Source organism: Urtica dioica, chromosome 7, assembly GCF_054948205.1.
Source record: "Urtica dioica subsp. dioica isolate 48M chromosome 7, U.dioica_male_clone48M_v1_H2, whole genome shotgun sequence".
NCBI lineage: Eukaryota > Viridiplantae > Streptophyta > Magnoliopsida > Rosales > Urticaceae > Urtica > Urtica dioica.
In genome coordinates, this window is record NC_142762.1 from 39,046,857 (window position 1) to 39,074,659 (window position 27,803).

General features: G+C 37.4%; 3 protein-coding genes across 3 annotated transcripts; 1 reads left to right on the plus strand and 2 right to left on the minus strand.

Moving 5' to 3' along the window:
- Positions 1-3,216: 3,216 nt before the first annotated feature.
- On the minus strand, positions 3,217-11,373 carry LOC149391429 (putative helicase MAGATAMA 3). Its single transcript, XM_089618556.1, has 9 exons — positions 11,218-11,373; positions 8,490-9,955; positions 7,543-7,731; positions 7,257-7,352; positions 6,968-7,130; positions 6,503-6,635; positions 4,651-6,414; positions 3,824-4,547; positions 3,217-3,712 (listed from the first exon to the last, which is right to left on the minus strand). Exons 2-8 carry the CDS (start codon positions 9,811-9,813, stop codon positions 4,125-4,127), a joined length of 4,092 nt encoding a protein of 1,363 aa, XP_089474682.1. The 5' UTR covers positions 9,814-9,955; positions 11,218-11,373; the 3' UTR covers positions 3,217-3,712; positions 3,824-4,124.
- Positions 11,374-19,598: 8,225 nt separating this feature from the next.
- LOC149391430 (uncharacterized) lies at positions 19,599-21,462 on the plus strand. The gene is made up of 4 exons (XM_089618936.1): positions 19,599-20,024; positions 20,116-20,591; positions 20,656-20,736; positions 20,817-21,462. The coding sequence occupies exons 1-4, from the start codon at positions 19,731-19,733 to the stop codon at positions 21,070-21,072; spliced, it is 1,107 nt and encodes a 368-aa protein (XP_089475062.1). The 5' UTR covers positions 19,599-19,730; the 3' UTR covers positions 21,073-21,462.
- Positions 21,463-21,506: 44 nt separating this feature from the next.
- LOC149391431 (Glycosyl hydrolase family protein) lies at positions 21,507-25,476 on the minus strand. Its single transcript, XM_089618935.1, has 6 exons — positions 24,897-25,476; positions 24,417-24,719; positions 23,862-24,031; positions 23,661-23,758; positions 22,292-23,056; positions 21,507-22,200 (listed from the first exon to the last, which is right to left on the minus strand). Exons 1-6 carry the CDS (start codon positions 25,302-25,304, stop codon positions 21,620-21,622), a joined length of 2,325 nt encoding a protein of 774 aa, XP_089475061.1. The 5' UTR covers positions 25,305-25,476; the 3' UTR covers positions 21,507-21,619.
- Between the last annotated feature and the right edge of the window lie 2,327 nt (positions 25,477-27,803).

Consider the following 27,803-nt stretch of genomic DNA (forward strand, 5'->3'; position numbering starts at 1 on the left):
GGACCCCTTCTGTTGTGGATATTTATGCCTTTTTAGCCGGTAATAAGATGCCCAATTTATGTCAAAAGTTTAATAAATTGATTATTCTAGGACTAAATTTCCCACGAATGAGAATTTTATTTTTTTCTTATTTACCTTGTATCAATTACCACATTTATCCTATTTTTTTTTTTGTTATCATTTTTTATCTAAAAAAAAAAAAAAAACATATTCAATCAAATAGCTCATCTCATTCTTTTTCTTTCTTTCTCTTCATCCGACCAGCTCTCTCTCTCTCTTTTCTCTTCTTCATTTTCTACGACTAGTTCTCTCTCCTTTCCCTTCCTCATTTTCTACGACCATCTATTTCTTTCTCTCTCTCTCTCCCTCCTTTCTCTTCATCATTTTCTCCGACCAGCTCTGTCTGTCTCATTTCTCTTTCTCATTTTCTTGGACCAGCTATCTCTCTCTGGTGGACACGTCCGTTCTCTTTCTCTCTCTCCTAGCACAGCGACAAAGCTCTCTTTCTCTCTCTCGTACGTCCATGCTCTTCCTCTCTCTCCTAGCACAGCAGCAAAGCTCTGCAGCATAGCGAAAACTTCTAAGCTCCGAGCAGCTACAAGCTCTCTCCCACTTTTGCAGCAGCAAGCTCCGACCTTTCTATTTCGGGAAGCTAATGTTTTCCCAAAATGTGTAAGATTTGTTAGCGATCGCCTCCGAAAATCACTAAACAAATCTGATTTTCCGTTGAAGGATTTGTGAATATGTTGTCACAACTTAGGATCTACATGACAACAAGGTCACAAAATCTTCAACGAAAAACCGAATTTGGTTAAATATTTCGTGACAACATAGTCACGAAATAAATTTTAGAGACCATGTTATCACGAAACATATGTATTTCGTGATAACATGTCTTTCCGATAAAAAAAAAAATTCGTGACAACATAGTCACAAATATCCATATTTTATTTTAATATTTCGTGACAACAATATCATAAAAAAAATGTGGATTTCGTGATAATATGTTGTCAAGAAATACTCTGGCCGCTTCGACATTTTTATTAAAAATTACTTTATTTGTTACAATTTTTTTTTGTATATTTGGATTATGTGCAGTGGTGAGACACGTTCATGCCTTCGTCAAGCATAGCGAAAAGTGGGTGAAATCTGAACGTTACGAGACCAAAAGTAGTGAGGCCGTCTTAGTACATGTGTGGGCGACGTACGAGGAGTTCTTGGATCTATTGTACTTCACGCTATATCTCTCAATTTCTATTCATAAGATTTGTATTAAGTACGAGAAGGAAGGATCGGTGCCACCAATTAGTATTGCGTCCGACCTAAGTTTGAAATTTTATTTCCATCTTCGCAAGAATAAAACGAACAGATCAAATTTGATATTTCGTGACTTTGGTGTCACGAAACAATATTGTTTTATGACAACAGAGTCACGAAATGATGCCAATCATTAAGAATTAACAGTTTACAATTCAGAGAACTTTATCTCTTGATTTGACGATGATCGTCTATAGTCTTTTCCCTTTCTCTTCTTCTTTGATTGGGGGGAAAGGGGTCTTCACAACAGTCATCGCCGATTCGACCTCGCCGTAGACTTGAAGTCAATCTGGGAAAAAAAAATTAGTACAAGGAGTTGAAGTTCTATAAATGCATATTCTGGAATTGACAAATTATAACCTCCTGAAAGAGAATTTTTTAGAGTTGGTTTTCGGAGACCCATCCTTCTACAGCTGTCCATTTTCTAATCAATGGTGTTGCATTCTCATTGAATACTCGAAAAAATTCAAGTTCCGAGAATGGGGGGATAGACTCGGAGCTCCAAATCTAGAGCGGGATCAGAAAACAAATGAAGTTTTGGGTTCTTTTCGGCAACTATGTTCTTCGCCTTAGCGACTAAGTTGTTCACCGACTTCAAGAAGAAATTTCATACGATGTTGTCCTATGGGTAGGTGTCGAATATGTCAGGGTCGCCCACCATCTTAATGTAGCTCGTGTTAGGGAACTTGAGAGTCTTCTCGGTCGCGAGGAGGACGTTGAAAAAAAAGTGAATGAGAAGAAGTCTCACTCTCTTCTCGTCCAACTAATCTTTGATGGTCTCAATGACGACACCAATGTTGCCATACTTTTGGCAAAATGCGCCCTTGCAAAACAACTCATCATACATCCCTTTCAAAATCACATCCTCATACTCTGGGTGCTCTCCATAGTTCGGATCAAACCTCAATCCTGTGATCATAGAAAAATGGTCATTCATGAACTCCAAGTGACTAACAATCCTGGGTGATTTTGTGATCAAGGTCGTGTCTAGGAATTTACCGAAACAGAATTTTTGAAGTAGAGCTATCTGATACGCGTTCATGTTCGTCTCAGCCTCGAAACCATCCAGGGTAAAAAGGAGGGAAAAAAATTATTTCTCTTGACGATGTCCTATTTGTGACCTTTTTAAAAAATAAAAATAAAGTTGGACAAATCCCATTTTTTGGTCCTAGAGTAGGAAAATTTCCCAAAAAGTTTCTGCTAGTAAAAAATTATCGTTATTTACGTTTTATACAATTGATTTTAAGAATTGGAGTTTAAATTTTAATATATAAAAAGGGCAATTTTAAATAACCTTCAAACTCTAGGGTAAAACTTCAATTGAAGACGTTCAAATCTGATACTATAACCTATTTAAATAAATCACTCTGTCAGTGTATATTTTACCTACATGATAGCAAAACTTGTGCATATTTTATTGAAGTTCTAAAAAATTCATATTGTATCAAACACCCTCTTGTATAGGGTAAATAGCTCCACGGACAAGGACAATTTCAGGAAGGGAACGAAAAAAAAAATCAGTGGATGGAGGTGGTCATTTTTATATTTTTTTTTCTTATAATTTTTTTTTTTTTTTTTTTTTTGTAAAACCGAACAAGGGCAATACTGACTCTCGACAAGACATTGCAGGTTGAAGTTTCACACCACCAGGCTGTCTTTTTCTATTTGTTATTATAAATGATATTATCTATTATTATTGTTATTTTACGTTTCATTTACGGGTTTGTGGCTCAGATCAAAGTAGGGCACCATATGCAAAAAAGCATAAGCTCAGATTACCTACCCAATCATCCACCACCAACCAACTCGTTGATATCTATACTTAATAATTCACAGCCGATCCATAAATACACTAAAGAAATAATCACGTTTCTGGTATTCCCGTCTGATTGATAGTAATGAACGTGAAACACACGTGTACTTTATTCCAGCAAAAACTTTGATTCAGATATTCTTTTAGTCAAGTCACCGACACTTTGACCGTTTCTCCATTCTCTAGCTGTCATATTACCATCGGAGTCAGCCAGCTGTAATTAACTGATGATGCCATTGCCAACGAACAAACAAACAGACAGTAAAAAAAACAATTTCCGTAATTACACAACTACAGATATGACTGTAAAATGTACAATGTACAAAGTTGGTTGACAACTCAGAGCCCTAATTCTGTACAGAGCCATCTGTTTCTAGTCTCCAAACGAGCCTTTCATTCGTCATGTAATGAAAACAAAAAAAAAAGTAAAAATCCATGTCCAAAGATTTTCCTATTCTTGCAAATTGAAGTTTATTCTTCCTTGTACCTTGGGCTCCAACTCAAAATGGAGGAGTCAGAGGTGCAAGTGGCGTATCACAGCTATAGTCACCGACGACCCACTTGGGCCACAGACTAAGTCCCCTATTGTACCCAAAAAAAAAAAACAATGAAATTTATACTCTGGAATTAAAAAAAAAAAAGATGACGATAAATATGAAGTAATGGAGGTTTGCTTCTTCTTGTTTCACTTGCCTCTAAAAAAGCTGATTCCACAATTTTCATGGCCAAATAGGACTCGGCTCCGTTGCCAAGGAACTTTTCAAAGCAGATCTTTGGTAGAAGCATCAGAGAGCCCTATTACACACACTTGGGACAACCATCTCGCCTATTTTTCTCCGATTTGCAAAGTCCTTTCTGGTTCGAGTAGGTTTGGATTTCATGGTCCTGGACACAGAGCTGATGATGGTCGGAGAGTACCGATCATCCCGGCTTGAGGATCTCGGTGAAGCAAGCGGGCCAAGGAGTCGGTGCAAAATTCAACCACCATTCACGCTCAGTTCTCTCTCTTAGCCAAAACACCATGAGAGTTTTGCTTCTTTTGCACCCCGTACTGCTGCCAAGTCTCCCTAGACTTATCTCCTGGGTGATCATAGTTATTATCCAACGAATTCTCAAACGGTGGCTTATAGGGTCTGTAACTTCCGTTCCTGGAAATAACAGCGGCGCTCAACTTCTCTTCATCTTCTGACCTCGACTCCACGTGCATATCCATAGCTCTGTGTCTTGGTCCTACAGATCTTAAGCCCCTTGGATTGGGCAAGGGCTTTCCAGGCAGTGGAGTGTAAGAGGGTCCCTTTGACAACACAAAATCTTTCGGAAGCGAGTCCATGTCCATATAGCAATTTCTGGATTTGGCATCAGCGATCAGTGCAGCCCAATCGTCCGACTGTACTAAAGCGCCGGCGTTTCCCATGACCTGTGAAATTAGAAATTCTATCAGAGCTTTGAATAAGAAACACGTGGATGTCGATCAATAATATTAATAGCAAATAAAAAGGTTGAATAATGAAAGATCATACCCAGAGAGCCCTTCTTGCACGAGTGAGCGCGACATTCATTCGCCGGATATCTGCAACAAAGCCAACCCCGTGACTCGAAGCACGTACGCATGACATTATAATTACATCCCTCTCTTGTCCCTGGAAAGCGTCCACAGTGTTGATATACAGATCTTTACCGTCTTCCGAATTCAATACATCCTCAAACTCGCGCTGCAGGCATTTCAATTGCAGCTTGTACGGTGTTATTATCCCGACTGAGATTTTCCCAACCCCAGAAGATTTCAGTGTCTTCTGAAGATGTTCGTACACACGCAGACAAAACTGAGCCTCGTGTATGTTCTGATAAGAGACAGAGCTGCCTCTGTGGGACTCGCGCCCATGAGTAATGTCGTAAAATATGTAAGGTTTAAGTAAAGGGTCTTTGTGGTACACCTCATCGGGTAAGTTAATGACACTCTCACTATCTGTAAGGCGTCCTTGGTAGAAGTACCTTGAAGGGAAATCACGGATTTGCGGATGCATTCTGTACTGCACCGATAACAGCATCGTGGGACAACCTGCGAGCTGGAATCTCTCGAAGAGACTCCGACTGTACAGCAATGTCCCAGCTGCTTTGCTGATAACTGTTGCTGGAAGCTGCTGGGGATCTCCCACGAGAACACACCGGGCCGCTCCGAGAGAGAGAGGAGGAAGAACACCCACTTCACTAGCTTGGGCCGCCTCGTCGATGACTACCATGTCAAACCCGTGAGTGAGGCGAGAGAACAACTTCCTCCCACTGCTAGAGACGGTGGTGAAGACGATTTCAGCCTCGTTGGCAAAACTCGCCTCGAGATTAGCACGGGCTTCTTCTATGTTAAAGTTACTTCCGGGGCGGAACTTACCTTCTAATATGAAAAGGCGAGATAACTCGACTAGGACTTTATCTCTGCCTTCGACCACAGCCGCGAGGTTCTGGAGCAACGCGTCTCGATTCTGGTCGCGGGCAACGAGAATGTCTGGATCGACGCCAACTGAGCCTTGAGAACGAACCGTTTGAGCTGCAGCGTTGAGGTCCCTTTGGAGAGCGGCTATCTGTTGGGATAGCTGAGCTTCGCGGGTTCTTAATTGGTGCATCCATCCGAGAACTTCATCTCTACTCTTGACCAAAAGCTGCTCGGTTCTACGTTCAACAGAGACGGCTTGAGCAGCGCGGGTCTGAGAATCAACCCCAACTCTAGCCACATCTGGGCGATAGACTTTCATCTCGCCATCGATGAATCCTCTATCAAGGACACGAGCAAGAAGCTCATCTGTAGCGGCGTTAGACGGGGCGCAAACTAACATTCTGGGTTTCGGGCAGAGCTTTGGAAGGGTGCGAAAGAGATTCTGATCCATATTTTGCAGAACCTCGTCAATTGATCCCACAATGACAGGGTCCGAGTTGCTCTCGTTGGCTTGCTTATAGCTCTCGGGTGCTAGTTTCTTGAGCAAAGAAGTGTAGTAGTGCTGATACTGAACCAGATGGATAACATTTAGCATTCCCCAGACAGTGTGTGTCTTGCCTGTTCCGGGGGGTCCTTGAACAAGTGTGAACGGCCATGGGTCTTGCCTCTTTGTCACTCCACTGGTTCCGGCGGCTGTATGCATTGCAGCCCACTGAATTGCTGCGAGCTGGGGTCCATTGAAAGCCCTATGAATGTGATCAACAAAATTTTGCGTGAAACATTCAGGCATTGCAGGGTTCTGCTGTTCATATTTTGGAAATTGTTCGGAACTAGGGTTAAGTATTGCAGTTTGCATCTGTTAAAAAAAAAACATAAAAAGAAGAGTTAATCACTTGATATGATTTTCTGAATATGATATGGCTAAAAAACTGAATCTATCTCACCTGTGTATTCAGACGACGAAATGCATGAAGCGCAACATACTCCCTTTGAGTGGTTGCCAGAGAACCCAGCACAGTCAAATACCAAACGCCTTTAGGCTGCAGTTTTCTCAGAATATGGTCGTCATCAGATGAACTGCGAAACTCAAAGGAAAAATGAAAAAGAAAAAAGAAAAAAAAAAAGAGGTGTAAGTGTAAAAGTTAAAAGGACAATCAACCCCAAGGAGTTGGTCTAACAGAAAGGACGAAAGCTGAGATGTGTGGACATAGGCGCACAGTCTCATGTTCAATCCCCGAAAAACTCAAAAACTTGGGGCCACTGGGAGGTCTCCCAGTCGAAACTGCCAGGGCCTCGTAGGCTTGGTCGGGCGAAGCCCGGATCCCCAAAACTTATTAAAAAAATAATGAAGCGGCAATCTATAAATATAGTAAGACATTAAACTTTTTATAAAAAGGTTCACAGCATACCCGTTACAATCATAGGAGTCCCCAATATAAAAATGTAGAATTGCTCCTGGAGGATCACGAGAGTCTAAAGGAATGTATCGCCTAACAGTACCAGCCACACGGCCATTGATTTCAGGCTCTTCAACGCCGTCAACTAGGGAAACATTGCTACGCTTGGATCGAACTGATTGATGAAACAAGAGTTTACGTTAGTAAGTTCACTTAAATGGCTAGAACAAAATATAAGATATATATATATATATATATACACACACACACACACACAATTAACAGGAACAAATAATCTCACCTGCTCCGGGCCTCGGAGACGAAAGAACAGCAACATCACCCTCCTTAAATATCCATTTGCAGTCATTTGCAGGAAGAAGTAGAGCATCATACCATCCTGTGCCAACAATGAAAACTCCTCAAGTTAACGAAATGAAAACAAAAACCGGGGTCACAATCAAGAACTCAACTCAAATGTCAGACACTATAACAATGTCTAGCATATATAAATACCAGTAACCCTAACCCCTATCAGGATTTTATTCTTTGTTTCAGTTGTAAAACAATCACTGAGCTATGCACCTCACCTCTCTCTCTCCTTTCTACGCTCCTCACTCGGGCCATTATATGTGTATCTCTTGAAACCGTTTCAGTTAGCTCCTCCCATGTGCTGTATAGCTGTGCTCTGCATTCCTCAAACAGCAGCGGTTCAAACACTCGTATATACTCCTCCACTGAGTCAAAACGCCCAGGAACAGATTGGAGGTCAGTCTCCCCTGAAAAACAAAATATTGATTAGTTAAAAAAAATATCATGGAGAGATCACTTTAGTCTTAAAATGGAAATACAAGAAAGAAATAAAAAGAGAGCTATATGCATATATCAGGGAAAACATCATCTAACAGAACACTATGACAATTTTATTATTTGAAAAATATCTTTAAAATACCATAAATATTAAAATAATCCACTGCCAAAATTATAATTCTCTTAAATTGGTAAAGCTAAAAAAACTACTTGGATTCACTCTTTCCAAAAAAATACTCCATGTACTTACAAGCCCCTGAAATTTGGGAAGTAGCTGATGCAATTTCTCTACCATAAAAAATAGCTGATGCAAATTGAGAAGTAGCAGTGTTTTTGTTTTTTTGGCATCAAAAGAGAAATAGCAGATTGCACATCATTTTGCCAGAATTAAAAGATCCCAGGCCCTTCAATCAATATACCATGAAAACATGACACATACTGCACATGATGATGACAAAACTTACATAGTGAAATTGAGATAGCACAAAAAAACCATGATAAATCAGAATCTCGATTTCACAGTATAATTGTCATCACCTCTGCAAGTCGTGTAATGAGTCTCATGGTGTAACAATTGAAGGACCAAGGATCACTGGCATAACAACGAAGTAAGAAACCTGTCAACTAAAAGGCGAAATGCTCTAAAATATGATATTCGAAAGTCATGTCACTAGGGAATCTAATCCAATGCAATAATGTAAGATTAAAAAAAAATAAAAAGGCATACCAGGGTGATGCCAAAACTTTTCATTGGTGACCTCCCGTATAAGACGTTCTACCGAAGAATCTTGGTATCCACTACTCATTATTGGTGTTTGCTTCTTGGCTGGACCCAGGGGGAGCTTTTTTATTACGGGTTTGGAGTCCATCGGATTTTGAACGATCGGAGCAGGCTTCCTGTTATTACCCTGCAAATTCTTTGGCTGCCTTGAATCCGCAGGCTGCTTCCAAGAAGTCTGCCTTGGAAGAGGTGGTAAGGCTTCAGTATCGTTGTCGCCATTCAGCTTTCTGGGCCTACCAAGTAACCCTAAGCTCATATCAGGATTGCTTTCAGACTTCAACTCACTCGACTCCGATGTAGTTCCACCTTCACTAGAGGAGGCATCAACTTGTCTTCCATCCTTAGTTACAGACTGACTTTGCTTTTCTCCAAATCGCTCGGTAGGTGGAAGAATAGTGCGGGCTTCCTTTACTGTGCGGGTGGTAACAGTTGATGAGAAGGTCTGTCTCCTTGGAGTTGAGGTTTTTATCGGCCCCGCTTGCTTAACATCTTCCAAATTGAGGAACATGGTCTGCCTATTACGTTTCTTTCCCAGCTTTGCCTCGTGTTGTTGGTCTACCTTCCTTTTAATCGGATTATTGGCAATCTTAATTGCATGACTTGCTTCGATACCCTTAACTTCCCGCTGTTTCGGAGCGCAATTGGGTTCTTCTTGAGACTCCATGGATGCATCTCCTTTCACATTGGCCTCCACATTACGGCTTATCGTTTTCCCATTCACATCGTTGGAATCAGGATCAGCTCCTGAAGAACCATCGGTACTAGCACCAGACACCACGGGATCCATCATTTTAACCGCTCCTTGTCCCTGTGAAACTTTATCTTGCTTATCAGAACTGTGGCTTCCATGTTGTATATCTGCAGAACCCTCTGCATCAGACCACTCTCCTTCCTCTCTCTCCAAGGCTGAGACATCTGAAGTACCAGAAACAAGGGATCTTGCTGCTTTAAAATCATCATTAGTTTCCTTAGAAGACGAGCTATTCAGGGAATTCTGATCTTTCACCTTCTGCCCACCGGCTCCTTTGGGGCCATGGGAAGACCTGGGTCGAACAAAAGGCTGAAATCCAGATCCAGAGGGTGCATGAGAAAATGCGTTGTTGTTTGATATTCCTTGGGATGTAGCTGGTACTGCTAGCCTTTCCGCAGCTTGGGAGCTCGTTGACGGAAGTGCCTTTTGTGGTTGGTGACGTAAGACACTGTTGTTCTCTTCATTATCCTCACATGGGAGTTCGTTGAGATCAAATAGTGGCTTTCCTCGAGAACCCATTTCATATGTAAATACATACAAACAAGACTATTCCTCCAACAGCCTGTTTCCAAGTGCTCCTTCCTTACGCAAATAAACGCACCCTCGAGAGCAGAGAGAAAAAAAGAGCTGCGCCAAGACAATCCCAAAAAAACTTGATTGCCTAGACAGGAAACAAGTACACGATCAGTTGCATTTATAAGAGTTACCATACATTCTCTAAAAAATAAGAGATACCATACATAATAAAAACATCGAATAAATGATACTCATAAGATAAACTAAAAAGTACAGAACAAAAGGAACTGCAAGTTATTAATTACCAAAAAAACATCTAATGCCTATAAAAAAACCAAGCAAAATACATTGCAACCAAATATAATCGGACATGCAAACTAACAAATTAAAAACAATGCAAAGAACTAAGAATCAAGGTGATTCAAAATTTGACAAACAGAGTTCTTTTTCTTTTATAATCCTAGGTTGCAAAATAAAGATGCCAAAAATTTTAGGTGAATTCAAGATTTTGTTGATTCTAGAAAATACCAAAAGCAATGGATTGTGAGAGTAAATTCTCTATCTAATCTTTAATAATGGAATGAGTAACAACATCCAAAAGGGTATATTGATAGTGTGCTGAAAGCATACAGACTACTCCTAATAGAAATATAAAAACTACTGCAAATAAAATTAGGAAAAAAAAAAAGATGAAATAAACCTAAACTCTTCCAAATAGCAGAAGAAAATCGAATTCGAAAATTAATCTTCAAAATCTAGAACTAGAGATCCGAAATTTAGGATTCATCATTACCAATAATAAAAAGGACCATGTGGCAGAGTATATACCGCAATGCAGAACCAAAATACAATGGAGATAGAAAAGTCAGTTACTTCAAGAAAGGGAAAAAATCCGCAATTGTTCACACTATGTACTTGCAATTCCAATGCGGAAAAAAGTTAAATCGGCCGAATAAGTCACTGCATATCAAGAACCATAAAAAACCGATCCAAATCCAATCCGATGAAAAGTTATTCAATCGCCAATTAAAAACTGAGCAAACATTCATTCTAGGGTTTCAACAACCAAACACTCCGAAGGAACTCCACGAAACAATTCCCCGCTTCAACCTATTCGCTTCGCCGCACGAATCAACTCCCGTTGGAGCTCAAAACAAAAATTAACACAGCTCGAACCAGATCGAAAGACAGTCACGCCATTGATCTTATGGTCAACCACGTGATTCGAGTCCTCTTCTAAACTCATTATTCGTTTCATGTCACTCTGATCTTACTCTACATGACCTAATCGAATTAATTGAGCAAAGAAATGTATCTTTGAAATTAATTTTAAATTATATTAAACCTGGGAGGAAACAAAAAAGAAAAAAGAATTATATATACTGTAGAAGATGGGTAAATATTTACCTCTCGAATAGGATTTCTTGAATCAAAGAACGGAGATAGAGAGAGAAAAACTGGTACGACAAATTAAAATAAAAAAGAATTAACGAATAAAAATAATAGAGGAAGCTCTTATATAGGGTTTGGTCTATGTAGAGAGAGAGCGAGAGAGAGCGAGAGAGAGAGAGAGAGAGAGAGAGAGAGCAAATATGAGGAAAGAAAGAGCGAAGTTACGGGGTTTATATAGGAAATATCGACCCCCTCGTCACCAAAGCACACGGGTCGACAATAGGGCCAGGAAGTCCGTACCCGCCTGAAAATAATAAATAAATAAATAAATAAGCCCAATTCTATTCTTCTAAAGAAATTTGGGCCCAGAAAATAGCCCAGAAGACCTGTCAATCACTCATTTCTTTCGGGAACACCCTCTTACTCTCCTGCGTGCGTACTGCGTGCGATTAAGTGTTTGAAAATAAAAAAAATAAAACTGGTTTATTCATTTTTTTATGATTATTCATATGGAATTGGTTTCACTTTCATTAGCTCAATTTGTATTGCATATATATTGAGATATTAAGACGTCTAAATTCTAAAGTCGTGTTGTGTATGTATATAAACATTGGGCTGCACTCACACTTGTGAGATTTTCAGGGTTTTATGCTGTGCACATGGGCATTGATGACATCATGGCAATATCAACGTGTAATACCATTTTTTTTCATTTTTACATTCGAAGTTCAAAGATACAACATTCACACGTGCAGTGAGGATTTACATGGGGTCAAGGGTGCCACGTGACCCCCTCAATTTTATTTTATTTTTATATTTTTAATTTATTTAAAAAAATTAAAAATTACCTTAAAAATTTATAAATTAGCTTGACTTGAAATTTTTTTTTTCAAATTAACCTCTTCTGTTTTTTTTTTCTCAAATTTGCCCTCCTTGATAAGCTTTTGCTAGATCCGTCACTGTACATATGTACAATTGATTAAGATTATATTGAACATTTAAGCATATATTGAAGAAAAAAAAAACTAAACTTCAATAATAAAAACAATTTTTAACATTTTAAGAATTGAAATCAAGTGCTCCTATAAACTAAAATCTCACACAAGAATAAATTTTTACTCGTTATTCGTGTATCGATTACTATCCAATATAAACAGGTCAAACAATATTCGCTATTATTAAATAAATTATTAAAACTCCTTACAGTTTAAACATATATGAGTACCATAACATAATTGTCATGAATTGTTATTTTGTATCCTTTTACCTCATACTTGGCCTATTGATTTTTTTAAATAAAATTTTAAAAATATATTTGCTAAAATAAAACAAATATGTTATTTATGATAACATATTAAAAGAACATGACATATGTTTAGTAATATATTCGATTTGAAATAACATCTATTTATAAGTATATTCAATTTAAAATTAAATATTAACTTATAAGAAGAAAAAAAAATTAATTTATTATTATAATATGTAACGGGTAAATGAATATACCCAACTCGGTACCCGATTTTATAAAAAGTAAGCGGGTTACGAGCCGGTCAACTTGAAAATTATAAGTATTATACTATTTATGTGTGTTAATCTTTAATTGTGAATGTCGCGCGTGACATTAATACTGTGTTGAGATATTCATGGAATTTTATATTATCATTTTTACATTACTATTGCACATTTTCACTAGATTTTAATCACGTAATTTTATTTCACAAATTATATTTGTGTAAAACTAATCACTTATTATTTGCATAAATAAATATGCTAAACTTTATGCTAGATCATTAGAGTGTTGTTGACTATAAATTAATTGTTAAAATATATATATATATTAAACAGCTATCTTGGATTAATTTGTTGAATTGATCAGCTATCGTTCAGTAAAAATGATGATGAAATTAAATTGAAAATATGAAATTGATCCTACAAACTTTGAGGCGGATTGAGAAAATAATTAATTTCTTAGATTATTATCCAAATATTTGAGAAGAGGTGGGAATAACATATATATCAATTGTAATTATCAATCAAATCTTGTTAGTTTTCCTTAAAAAAATAGAGAAAAAGCAGTAGTAGTGCTTGAATCGCACTTGATAGCTTGAATATTCTAATTGTTTGGAGTATAGCGATACAAAAGGTGTTACATATTGTCTGTGTCTTTATTTATTTATATCAAATACGTGATTGGGGGGACAATAATTGGTTTATCAGTGAATAGTTCACAAATTGAAATTAAAAATATGATAAATTTGATGTTCATGATGGAGGCTGCACTTGTATTTATAATTACAACTATGCTTGGGGTAATTTAGAGGCACTAAGAAAAAAAAATCAACATATAGATAAATTGATCACACTCGAAATGCATATAAAGTGAGATTGACAACATCGATTGAGTGTGTTAGATCGTGTGAGAATTGTGAAGCCCAATCTCGACCCCGGCCCAAGTAAGTAGATTGTGTTGGACTGAGACCTCAGTGAGTGAAGAAACGACTACACTTGGAGCGTCGTTTTCTAACAATGCTTGTGTATGTCGTTTGCTATGCCATTGATAAAAAGATAACACTTGATCTACGTGGACGGGCAGGATTGAAGGTCAAATCGGTATATATATATATATATATATATATATATATATATATATATATATATATATTTGAAGTTGAACTCAGAAGCAAGTACTGAATGGATTAATCTTCTTCTTCTTATTCTTGAGTGAATCTAGGGTTTTCTCTGTACGAAAAGAATCGAGTTGTGCAAAGCTGTAGTCGGTGAGATCAATTGACACGGTCTAGTGTTTGAGATTTTTTTCTTGCATCTCTCTCTTGATAAAAAAAATGAATGTAGATGCAACTTCCCCTATATATACATGTATATATTTTCTTTTTCATACAATATAATTTTGTTTGCAAACAAAAATATAAAAACCAAATGAAAGCCCCATTAAAAAAATCTTCATAACAGATTCATAAACAAAATTACATGGCTTCTTCGTTTTTTATAAATTACAATTTATACGTGTTTAGATGAGCAATTATTACATTTTGAGCTCAGTTCCCTTTATCGGTTTTTAATAATACAAGCGAGTAGGGAGAGAGATCTTGGAGAATGGACGCTGATACCGTTGAGTTCATAAAATGAATAATATCATTGAGCGGACTGAAGAAAGTATGTATTATTTATGGGACAAAAATTATACTGGTATTATCATAGATGTATGGTACCCAGGGACTAAAGAAAGTAGGATGAAGGAGGTTTGAGCCCCCTTAAAAAAAAATTATTAACTTTTAGCCCATTTTAAAATATAAGTTATATTTTTTATCTTTAAAATTTATAAATTAGTCTCCCTTGATTTTTTTTTTTTTCAAATTAGCTCATTTGGTGAGTTTTTTTTTGTCTCCGTCTTTGAATTAGTACCTAAGTTTTTTTTATTCATAGGCTCGTATTACTCATAGTTCCGGGATCTCACATAATCCTCATTTCAAATATCTCCAAGTATTGTCACCGCTCAACAAAAACCCCTCGATTGACATAATGTTTCACTACTGGCAATTTAAAAACATTTTTTTTTTCAATTTCAATGTTGTTTTTCCTCTATCTGAATTATGACCTGAAACGAAAATTTGATTGTTCAAATTGAAAAGCACAATAAGATCGATTTTAACCAGCATTTTAGCCGGTCCAAAAAACATAAAATTTGACGGTTTTTATTTAATTTATTGATGGAAAAGAGAAAAAGAAATGGTTTTATTTTAAAATTTTGTAACTAACTACGTCACCTTAACCTCAAGGTTTGGGATTTAGCCCACGTTTGGAGAGTTTTAGAAAAATAGTCAATTATATTAGGTGGCACTAGAGGTAACGGGTTATAATTTCATATTTGTCCTTAAATTAATGTAACGTTTTTTTAGATTCATCAATTTCCCTCTCTTGTTTTTTAATTTGTCACTTTCTCTCTCCTACTTTTTTCAAGCATTTTTTTGCATCAAAACTTCAAAAATTCACATCTATTTCATACGAACTCGGAATTGAGTGATTCAAAATCCTAAAGATTTGTGGCGCCGAGATCTTCAAAATAGACTCCTTGTGTTTTATGAAAATTCATGTTTAATGCGTCATGTTTATGTTTCCATTTATTTTTAGATGATTTCTGAAAATTTTCAAATATTTTCATGTCTAAGGCAGTGACGTGATTTTTCTACATCTATAGAATTAAACATGATTTTTCATCAAACACAATTGATCTATTTTTGAATATCTCGGCGTTACGAATCCGTAGGATTTAGAATAACTCAATTTCGAGTTCAAATGAGATAGATATGATTTTTTGAAGTTTTATGAAAATAAAGTGTAGGAAAAAAAAATAGGAGAAAGAAAGTGATAAATTTGTTAATAGATAAGAGTAAATCAGACTTTTTTAGCTTATTAGTACGTTTGACTATATTCTTAAAGTTTGACAAACATTGACTAAAATAACAAAAACAAAAAAAAAAGTTTGTTTTTTATCATATTTCTGAAACACTCAATATTTTATGCAAGATTTCATTTACTGATAAAAAAAAATGATAAAAAAAAAAATGAGTTTCGGTAGCATTGAATAAAAAGTGGGTGGTAAAACTAAAATGATAATGTGTGCGTGGTTATGGAGAGATATAGATGGATTGCTATTATTGCATGACTAAACTGCAAAGTCACACCCTCTCGGGTAGGTTTGCATCTATTATTAGAATTTTGATAAATCAATTGCTTCAAAAAGGAGATAAATGGGGGCTCAAATAGTAGTACTCAAAAGAGGACATTGTTTTTTAAAGAAACATATGATACTTTTTTTTTTTTGGTAAAAGTGATACAGTGAAATATCGAATTTAACATTTGATTTTAAAAAATATTGAGTTTGCAGGTTTTGTTTAATTAAAATAATAAAATTATACCATAAAATAAATAATTGTGCCACAAATATTCTTTTTATTGACTTTTCATCAATATTGACTATGATATTTATTTGTGAATCTCATTTTACCTTTATTCATTGGCGTTTTATATGTAAATTATTGTAAAAAAAAAATTAAAAAATTGGGGAAAATAAGGTTCACATATAAATATTAAAGTCAATATTGATGAAAACTCAAAAAAAAAAAAAAAGATTTGTCATAGTTATTTATTTTAAGGTATAATTTCGTTGTTTTAGTTAAATATAAAGTACAAACTCGACATTTTTTAAAACCAAAAATAAAATTCGACATTTCATTTAAAGTTTTAAACACAAAGTAAATATATATGTCTCATTTTCTCTTCTTTTTCTCCTTTTTTAATATGTAAAGCATATGATACATGCTTGACAATAAAACTTCATGACGCATACATATATACAACCAAACAATGACCATATTAATGATGATTTATAATGATGATGGGTGTATTAGAATAGTTTTTAATAGATTCTCAACGGCTAGCTGTGGCGTCGCGTCATGCTTTGCAGCCAAAAACCAATAAACGAAATGGCCACGAAAGAGCCACCTAACCTATACCTATAAATCCATTGAAGATGCCAAACCTAGGCTTTTATGCTTAGATCCAATATATACATATGTTGTGCTTGAGAGTGTCGTAGTTTTCATGGTGAATTTACAGAAAGGTAGATACGAATATCTTGTTTTGATCCTTTTTATAGAGTTGAGATTACAATTCGTCTGCATTTGATATTATTATTATTTTGTTCTCATTTTCTGAGTGAATTATGTGCTTTTGTGGAAATAATTTTTTATACGTTCGTCTACCTTTTTAAGAACGTGACTTGTTTTTCTTTTTTGGAAGATGTCTTGCTTTTCACGTGTGTAACCTTAAATTCAACTACAAGTTTTATATGATCAAGAAAATATATTATCAAAGTTAGCCGATTAATGAGGGTAGAAATTTATAGTGTCAACCGGCTTAAAAATTATTTATCAAAGATTTATAACCCTGATTCCTCAAAATAAAAAAATCATTTCAAGGACAATGAGAATCTTTGTATGATAAATTAGAATCGATATATTGTTAGTTTAATAAAAGGGTACGATTTGGTCGAAAAAAATAAATAAATAAAGGATTACGCTTGAAACATTACCAAATAGATTATGATCATTCAATCTTATCATATGAAATTTTATTTCCCTTTTTAAAATCAGGATTTATTGATCGCATATCTCGTGACGAATAACTTGATCTCTTGCTAAACTGAAACTCCTTAGTCAAGGCCAGATTAACAACAATCATGAATATTAGTAGTCACTACTTGCAAGCGAGTCTTATCCAGATAGAAACGATCCAAACAAATTGTTTCATCCATAAATTTTTATGTATCACAAGTAACTAAGTACATGTGCAAACATATATTGTATATTTTTTTTCTTCATTTTTTGAGTCTCTATATGTGTTTGTAAGAAAATGCAAAAGCCACATGGCAATAAAACTTGAAGAGAGCAAAATGACTTTCTCGTATCAATGTTATGTTGAGGCTTTTTAGACCATCTTAGCATATATTGAAAAAGTTGGGATTGTAAACAATCAATTTGGAGAGTTATGACTCGTGAGTTATGTAACTCAATTCTTTTATTAGATAGTGTCATATTATATATATATAATTTATTAAAATATGACTCTAAATGAGAAAAGTATTTTTGAAGATTAAATTAATTAAAGAAATTATAATTGTGAGATCCGTCATATACGGCCAAGATATCAAAAACAATAAATTTGTGACCCTATGCGTTCAAGAGCTATATTTTCTTAGTTATTAATGATTTTTTGGTATAAAAAATCGTATCTTTTTTTTTTTTTTTTTTTTTTTTTTTTACGATTTTGAGCAATTTTATCATATTTCTCTTATATTGAAGAAATTTAGAGACATACTGACTTTTTATACTTAATCTTCTAAAATATTGATAAAGGATTTATAATCTCATAATATATGGACTGTTTACTAATTTTCTTATGGTTCATTTAGTTCATTTACTTGAGAAGTTTTAGTTATTATTTACAATGATTTTAGTTATTTACATGTTTTATTTAATTTTCTTTCTATTTTGAGTTTTTTTTTTATAAATAGAATTTGTATTATAAATAATGGGTCAGTGAGATTACAGATTTTATTGATAGGAAAGATTTTCTTCAACTAAATGAGTTAATTGTATAGAGAAAGAGCTTAAGTCGTTAAAGATATGAGTTGTCTAATTGATCAACTCATAAATATCAACAACTTTATTCTTGAAAATAGACAATGAACTAGACACATAAGACAAAAACTTAAACTAGATAAAAAGAGTGTATCTCCAAAGGTTGAAACTTCGTCTTTGCATCCGACTCCACAAAGTGGATTGACAACTTCACATCCGAACTCTACAAACCTAGACATATAGCAATAGTCTCAGTTTATTTGGCTGCGAATTTACCTGGAAGGAATTTGAATGAATTGAGGAGCATTATTTCTATTTACCAACAGGACCTCCCGTATTCATAACCAACATAATTTCCCTGCTCTTAATTTTATACATTAAAATCATATTAATAAATATAAAATAAATAACATAAGAAGGATACACCAAAAGATACAATGAAACACATAAAAATAACAGAAAATTAGGAAAATAGTCAACTTAAACGTTTGACTTTGTTAAATAGCCAACGTTTGGTAAATCTTAATAAATAACCGTAAATAATGACGTGACCTAATATATGGAAACGACTATTTATCTAATAGAAATATCTATGTATATAAATAAATGAAAAAGATAATTTACCTAAGATCTACTAAACGTTGATTATTTAGCAATATCAAATGTTTAAGTTGGTTATTTTCTTAATGGACCCTAAAAATAAACAACAATTTTCACCAATAAATTGTTCTATTATTATTACTATTATTTTTTGTGGTTAACTTTTGACAAGAGAAAATGAAATAAAGACATACGTCATTAGACAAGACATAAATCATAAGAAAAATACCTCTGTTGAAAAATTTGTAAAAAAAATTTATAAACGTTGAAACTTGTTACCGAAAGAGGATGGTAAAAAAAAAACTTTCATTTTGGAATAATGATAACTTTAGAAAATTAGGAAAATAGTCAATTTAAACGTTCGACATTGCTAAATAGTTAACGTATGTTAAATCTTTAGATAAATAGTCGTAAAATAATGGCGTGACTTATTATATGAATTTATTTAAGATTTACGTCTATAAATATACGAGGATGATTATTTATCTAACATTTCTCAAACGTTGACTATTTATCAATATGAAATATTTAAGTTGACTATTTTCCTATCGGTTCCTACTAATTTCCATTACGAAAAGACAATAACACAGATTAGTAGAATAAAGGAAATTATAAATTGACGCCAAGTCCAAGAACACCGCGCCAACGCACTCACTGAGTCTGAGTCGGTCCTGGAAGCGTTTCTTCGACACTAAAACCGAAATCTACTAACGGCAATTTCGGTCAACGGTCAACGCGGAGCATGGTCTGGTCGTCATCATCGTCCAGATGATCCAGTCTCGAAGTCAAAGCTGTAAAGTCCAATCGATGGACGTAATGGCTTGGAAGCCACTCTTCTCTCTAATCCTTCTCTCGGCTCTCCTAATCCACGAAGAATGGCTATCCTCTCCCTCGTGCCAAACCCTAACACCGTTCTCGAGCCTCAACAACAGCTCAGTCCCGGAGGAAGACGACGAGGAAGAGCTCAAGGTCATGATGGTCGCGAATCTCCTCCTCTCGGGATCCGAATCCGCTTACCTCCGCCGCGTTTTCAGAGACCACCACACCTCCAGATTCTTCGCGGTAAGAAAAAAAATCCGAATCCATGGCCTTTCAATTACAAAAAGAAACTGATCGATCGGCTAGGTCATTAAAAAAAAAAAAAAAAAAACAGAATTCCTTCAAAAAATTGGAGCCGGACGTGCTGGTGGTTTTGGGGGACGTGACGGCGAGGGGATCGGAGATGTCGAAATCGAAGTGGTTCGCGGTGGTTCGGGAGCTTCACGGCGTTCTTGGACCGTCGTCCATGGCGATCCCGCTCCACGTGGTCCTCGGAGAGCGTGACCTGGGTCGCTGCGGCGAGCTCGGCGCCGAATCGGTGGACTGGATCGCAGCCAGGTTCCCGGGGCTCGACGCCGCCGCCTGCGCGGCCTTCGAGATCGGAAACGTCAGCTTCGTGTCCGTCAACTCCGTGGCTTTGCTCTGCCCAGACAATGACCTGAGGTTCGGGGTCGAGAGAGCGATCGAGAGCGAGAGCGCCGAGGTCAGGCTCGATGGGCCAAACACCGGACCGGCCGGGTGGAGAGGGAACGCGGCTCTTCCCCGCTCCGGCCCGGTCGTTCTCCTTCATTTTCCGACGAAGCGCCACAGGTTCGTGAACAGAATTCGAACTGTGTTGTGTGGTGTTTTCGAAATGCTGATTTCATTTTTTCAGGGGATTTGATGAGGATGACGATGATGAGCAAAGCCTTCCGGCTAATGCGACGGAGTACATCTTTCATGCGCTTAAACCGAGGTGAGGATTGTTCTCGGTTCACAGCGACGGATTTGGTTCTGCGTTGGTTACCGAGTTTTTTGTTTGTGTGTTTTTCGCAGGATTTTATTTACGGGTCACAGCGGTGAATTCTCGGTGTACGCTCACGGGGACGGGACGTACGAGGTGGCGGTTCCCGCCACGTCGTGGAATGCGAGAGACGACCCGGCGTTCATCGTCGCTGTTTTCAGAAGGAACTCGAGAGATCCGAGTATCACACATTGCGTCCTCGCTCGCGAGTCTCGGGTCATTCTAACCTATACCTCTTTTCTCCTTCTGCTTCTCGGGTTTCTCGTGTTGATGAGGATATACAGATAGTTAATTTTCAGACGATTTTAGGGCCTTGTTCCTTTGCTATACTACTTGTGTGTAAATTTAAAAGTATTTCTTGCAACTTCCTAACCGGAAATTCTTATAGAAAGTAGAAACAGACAGGCATAATTTGTAAGAGTGCTTGTCAAGGTTATACTAATTGAGCTCAATAGTATGTAGCCCTCAAAGTCAAAAGTCCATTCTCAAAAGCAGCACAGACAAAGCAAAGAAATGAATGGCTTTAGGCTGCTCTTAGTCTGAAAGCAAGTCATGATTTTTTTAAAATTATTTTTTCTGGTCCAATAATATCTATGATAGAGACATGGGCGATGCAATCTATAGCCTGCTTTTTCAGCAAAACCCCTAAACGGTCCAATTGAAGAAAAGAAGGTAGAAAAACTCAAAAAGTACACTCGTTTATTACGTTTTCACCACATTAATTAACGATCAACAAGCCTACCCAACGCTTGAAAGGCAGGATCTTGGAAATACATTTTGCTTCAAACTCAGAATGTTTATGGAAAAGGACAAAACACACACAAAAGCAAGGCATCTAAAAAATGAGATGAAGAGGGTACTCCTGATCTCCCACAAGCAAGACATGGGAAGCCTCTTCCAAGACCATCAAACCTTCGACGTTGGCGGTGCTCAAGTGTTGGCAAGGGTTGAGAGTGAACTCCGCTCGGGCGGTCTCTCCCGGCTTCACCGTAACCCCTCTAAACCCCACCAACTGCTTCACGGGACTCCCATCGCCTCTGTTTCCACGCCGGCTCACGTAAAGCAGCACCGAATCCTTACCCGCCATGTCGCCCTGGTTCTCGACCCCAACAGAGACAGAGAACGACTTGCTCTCGCAAAACTCCTCGCTCAGCTCCGAGACCAAGTGGTAACGAGCCGAGTCGGAGTACGAACGGGCTGAGGAAGCCAAGCCTAGGTAGAGCTTGTTGTTCACTTGGGAGGATAGCTTGTAGGAGTAAGCCGTGTAGCTGAGACCGTATCCGAATTCGAACACTTTGGGTCCTTTGTAGAACCGGTAAGTCCTTCCGGGGTACCCTGAACTGGCTCTCATCCTCATGTCCGTCATTGCCACTTTCACAAACTCTTTTGGGTACCAAGTAACCGGCAATCTCCCACCTGTAATTCACACACAATGTAAATAGGCATGTAGTTTTTTATAATAATTTTTTTTTTCTCTAAACAAATAAAAAGGGAGAAGAGAAGTGACCTGGATTATGATCGCCGAATATGATCTGGGCGAGAGCAAGCCCACCGGCCTCGCCGGGGTAGCCAGCCCACAAAATACTGCCAACTCGGCGGTCGTTTTTGGCAAACGACAAATCAACCGGACCGCCGGAGAGAATCACCAGCACGATGGGCCTCTTGGCCGCCTCAGCCACGGCAGTGATCAGCTGCTGCTGCTTCCCAGGGAGCTCCAGGTGGACCCGGTCAAAGTCCTCCCTCTCCTCCGTCTGATCCAGCCCCATCACCATCACCACGTAGTCCGCCCCGCGCGCCACCCTAACCGCCTCGTCCACCGTGGCGCGCGTGCAGTTCACGAAGTCGCAGCCGCGGTGGTGCACGGTGCTCTTAACGTACCCGATCAGTGCCTTCAGCGGCGTCACGGCCCCGCACGGCGGGCCGTAGTAGTTGCCCTGAAGGGTCTTGGGCGAGTCGGCGTTTGGGCCTATCACGGCCACGGAGATGGGCTTTGACTTTGGGAGTGGGAGGAGTTTCGCGGTGTTTTTCAGCAAAACGATCCCGTGTAGCGCCGCTTCGAGGGCCAGGGCTTGGTGGGCTTTGGTGCAGACGTCTTGTGGGCCCAATTTCCCGAAGGGCCTTTTGGTTGGGTCGCCTTCGAATAGGCCCAATCTCATTCGGACCTCGAACAGGTTTCGGAGAGCGCGGTCTATTTGAGACACTGGAAGCTTCCTCTGCTGGACTGCTTTCTTTGTGTGGTTTCGCAAGTAGGTCCCACAGTTTACGTCCATCCCTGTATAACATAATCCAAAAGATTTACACGTCCGTTATAGGTGGGTGGTAATAATAGTGTGAAAGGGAAAATTATCCATTTTGAGATTTTTCCACAAGACAAGATCATAGGTGTTTGATTTTGTATTAAGGCTGGGCTCCATTTTTTTTTTCCATCCTTGTTAGTTGATTGGCGTCCGTAGTTGATATTGTGGAAAAAAAAAACAAATCTTTTGTCCGCAGAAAATGAGAGTTTTATATTGATGGGTATTTTAGACAAAAGAAATATAATAATAAATATATCTTTTCGTGCACTATTGCCCATTGCCCACACTGTAGTGGACACGGGAGTGGTCCGTGAGAAGAGGACCATGGTCTATGAGAACGAGGAAAACGAAAAGTCAAAGTCAACAAAGATAAGAACAGCTAATCTTCTTCATATATAATTCGGTATTTTTTTTAACACGTATAAGCGTCGGTTTATTCTCTGGATTATTAAACGTGGAGACTCGGTGACTTTCCAATGAAGATAAACATAAAAGAAAAGGAAGTCACGTCGTGGGCCACAAATGTTGCTTCATGATTCATGAATTATAGACCATGAAAGAAAAAAAAAGTGTACGTACCAGCTTTAAGAACGTCGGCAACGGCATCTTCGGGGGATTTAGCGAATCCCTGGTTGTCGTAGATAATAGAAACTGCATCGCAGTCTGACGTAATGTACCTGTCATAATCAAATATCAATTTATCTTTCTGTTACCGTATGATTATTAGATATATTATCATGTATGTATGTTTAAACTTTATAAGTGTAATAATGAGTGTACCCCTGGAAGTTCCACAAGGATCTAGCGGTGTGGGACAAGAGGTTATAATCAGCGCAGTTTGGGACTCCATTGACGCGGTTGTAAGCGCACATAATTCCACTGGCTCGCCCTTTCTCTATGCAGCTTTGGAACGGTGGTTGGTACGTGTCCGCTAGGTCTTGTTGCGTTACCTATCAATCGCCATATATAAATGGAATTTATTCTATATATACATTGGCTTGGCTTGTGTAAAACCAGGAATTTTTTTACTATGATTAATGAGATATCAAAACCTTTTAATGTTTTTTTTTTTTTTTTATATATAAAATGAGTTATAATATTTTTTAAAAATTAGTACTGATAAGTGGAAAATTGTGGAACAATGTATTAAATTTGCACAACTGTAATACTTAAAATCTTAATCTACTTCAAAAAAAAAAAAACATAATTTTGTAGTAGCAGTATACTACTAGAATACAAAAAGAGAAAGTACCGAAAACTGCAGGGCATCATGATTAGGAGGGCAATGGGCATTGAATACAAAACAAGGGAGTGATAATAATAAAGTAAACTGACATGAGCATCGAAGACGAAGCGATTAACGCCGTTCCAGTTGTCGAGATCGTAGGCGGTGAAATGCTTGCAACAAGCGGAGGCGAGAAGTCGGCCGTGGAGAAGATCGCCGCCTTGGAAGGAATCGCCTTGAATGCCTCTGACGTAGGACACGGCGTACTTTCCGGTGAGAAGCGGATCTTCTCCGGGAGTCTCTTGCCCTCTTCCCCACCTCGGATCCCTATAAATGTTTATATTCGGCGCCCAAAATGTCATTCCCTTCGCTTCCCCTGCATTATACACTGCCCGTGCTTCCCTCCCAATCACCTTCATCAAAACCCACTTTTCAAAACTAATTCCACAAGTACCGGTGTTTGTTGAAGTTTGTGCGGATTTTTCCCAACTTAATCCAAATGTCATGACATTACGTTAATTCTATCCTATTTACGGTTTTCGTTTTTCGGTCTTATTCGCGCTCTAATTCGCTTTGATTAGAGATATTACCTGTGCGATTCGGTACCAGAGGTAGTCGTCGAAGGAAGCGGCGGTGAGGATGACCTGAGGGAAGCTAGTTGCGGCGGGGATTGATCCTCCGGCGAAGCTGACTCCGGGACCGGCGTCGGCGACGCCGTGCAGAGCCTCCGACCACCACTCATACGCCGGGATTCCGAGCCGTGGAATCGCCGGAGCCGTGTTGACCAGCTGAGAGATCTTCTCGTCCAATGTGAGGCGCGAGACGAGGTCGGCGGCGCGGCGGCCGATCGACAGCGAGTTCCGGCAGAACGGAAGCGAGTTCGTGGCTGAGTTCGACGAGTCGCACGCGAACGGAGGACGAGTTGACTCGGCGAGGACGCATAGGATGAGAAAGAGAATGTGTATTGTTGTTGTTATCGCGAGACTGTGGTTCTTCATTTTTTTTGGTTCTGTTTTGGGTTGCGAGAGAAGAAAACAATGCTTTTTCTGTTTTGGGTTCTTCACTGAACTCTGTTACATAGTGAGGTTAGTATATGACGAGATTGCCCTCGGTATTTCTCTGGCGACAAAATTCTGGCCCAGTCAGCGCCGTTTGTAATGACCAATTTAATAGCTACAAGTTCATTGGTGCTGTTAAGGGGCCCACAGGCTTGAGCCTAACCGCTCTATTATTTTCTTGTCGTTTTATTCAATCCTTGTTTGTAATTAGTGAGAGAATATTTTTTAAGTGTATAAGCTCGTTTCATTAGCTTAACTTTTACTAAACTTGCCAAATTCTGACATGGATTAATACAATTTCACTGGGTCAATCTGTATGAAAGCTAAATTCTTGTCGGAGAACGAGAGTTCTGTTAAACATGGAATCATCTCACTAATTTTTTCCTTTGGAGGTCATTTATTACAAATGGTAAGACCAAGTGTAGCCTGATAAAGTGGAAGTATAGAAAGTATCCCAACAGCTAAATAAATATAAATACCTAATTTCCTAATGTGTTTAAAAAGTGGGAAAATATAACATGTTTTCTCTATATTTAATTGAAATGCTGCTTTTATTCTCACAGTTTTAAAAATATCATAAGTGTTCTTTAAATACTATATTAGAATCTCTTCATTTTTCATTATTATATATACTACATTAGATGACATGGATTTTAAGGCGTTCTAAAAATCGCACGACTTTAATAGTCTAAATTTTTTAATTGACTTTTAAAGTAGTTTAGCAAATGACTTCAGGGACGACGTAAGGAAAAAGAAGATGTTTATGACTACAATGAAGAAGAAATTTATTAGTTCATTGAAACTTGATTTCATGACTAGGTAAGGAAAAATCGGATTTCCTCTTTGATTTTGGTTTGAGATTTTCTAGGATTTGATATGGAATTTGGGGATTCTAGCACGGTTCAAGGACGAGGATGACGGATTTAAGCCTCGTCGCGTTATTCGTCGTCATCTCGAGGTAAAGCCTCGTTCTTCTCTGTTTATTTCAGATTTTAGAAAGAAAAGATTAAGGCTTTAAACTCGGGATTTGAAATTGATGTTTGTGATATTGAGTTCGTGTTTATTTGGGATATCTGAGATTGATCTTGGATAATTTATGATAAATTAGTTATGCTTGATGAATTAGTCTGCTATGTTTATGAATTTGAGTTCGTGGTGTTGAGTCTTAACTAGTTGTGGTTGAATTTGTGATTGAGTCGAGGAATTCGTTATTGATTTTAGATGTTGAGTCTATATTAGGATTCACGAATGCAATCTGATTATTCTATTTTGATTAAATTACAGTTTTTGTTTAGTAAGTACATATCAATAAGAGGTAGAATAGGATATAAGACATGAACTTATGTGCTAATTGTTTTTTGTAAAGCCTTTTAGTGAAGATTTTGACTGATAGGAGAAATCGGTATGTTGGCTTACTAGTGGTTTTATTTTGTTATTGTTATTTATCTATATTTGATTCCATGCGTGCACATTTTTTGAGATGTTGTTTTGAGATGTGAAAAATTGTTATATTAGATTGAAAGCCACTAGTGAAAATGTTCTTAGTTATGCTTAACTGATTAGTATTTCTTCCAGACGCAACAACACATTGCCCGTGCCGTGACTCACAGGAGGTGACGAGGACGATGAAAAAAATTAGGAGTTACATAAAAATATGTTTTTTTTTAGGAAATATATGTTGTAGTTTTTAAAGCTCTAAATTTTTATGTACAAATTTGTATTGTAATCTAACTATCGACATAAAATGTATCCCAATTTATTTATTCATTATTTATAATTTTTTATATTAAATTTTATATAAATAAATAAAAGAGAAAAATGTCCACGTCAACAAATTAAGTCATTATATAAACGTCTTTTAAAGTGTTAAATAAGACAATGCCCATTTTCATAAGAAGTGATCGCACCTAGTCACCGACGACATCGACAAGAGAGAAGAGAAAGCATTGTTATCACCACCACCATAGTCGTCGAGTAGTGAGCAAGTCTCTGAATCCGTTTGACTAGCCCAATCAAGCTCTCCATAGTCTTCATGATAAAAAACTCTCTTTGTGCTTTTTTCTCGCTCGAAATCCTATAACTCTCTCCTCTTAATTTATTAAGTCTTTAACGAGGAATATATGAAAAGCCAAGCGCACGAACCAAACGAGAATTTTAATTTTTTTTATATTATAAAAATAATTCAGGGTATAAAATGAGGAAAGTCACTACGCGTAAAATGAATAGTTCAATTTTTAATTAAAAAATTGATCAACAAAAACTTATAAAAATTGAGAATTTTGATATGTAAACACATGTTAAAATATATAATTGATATTAATAAGAATGTTTATGGACAATTATGATATTTCTAAATACTGTGAGGATAAACGCAGCATTTCGATTAAAAACATAGAAATCTTATTTTATTTGTCGTCAGGGGATACTATATTACAATAA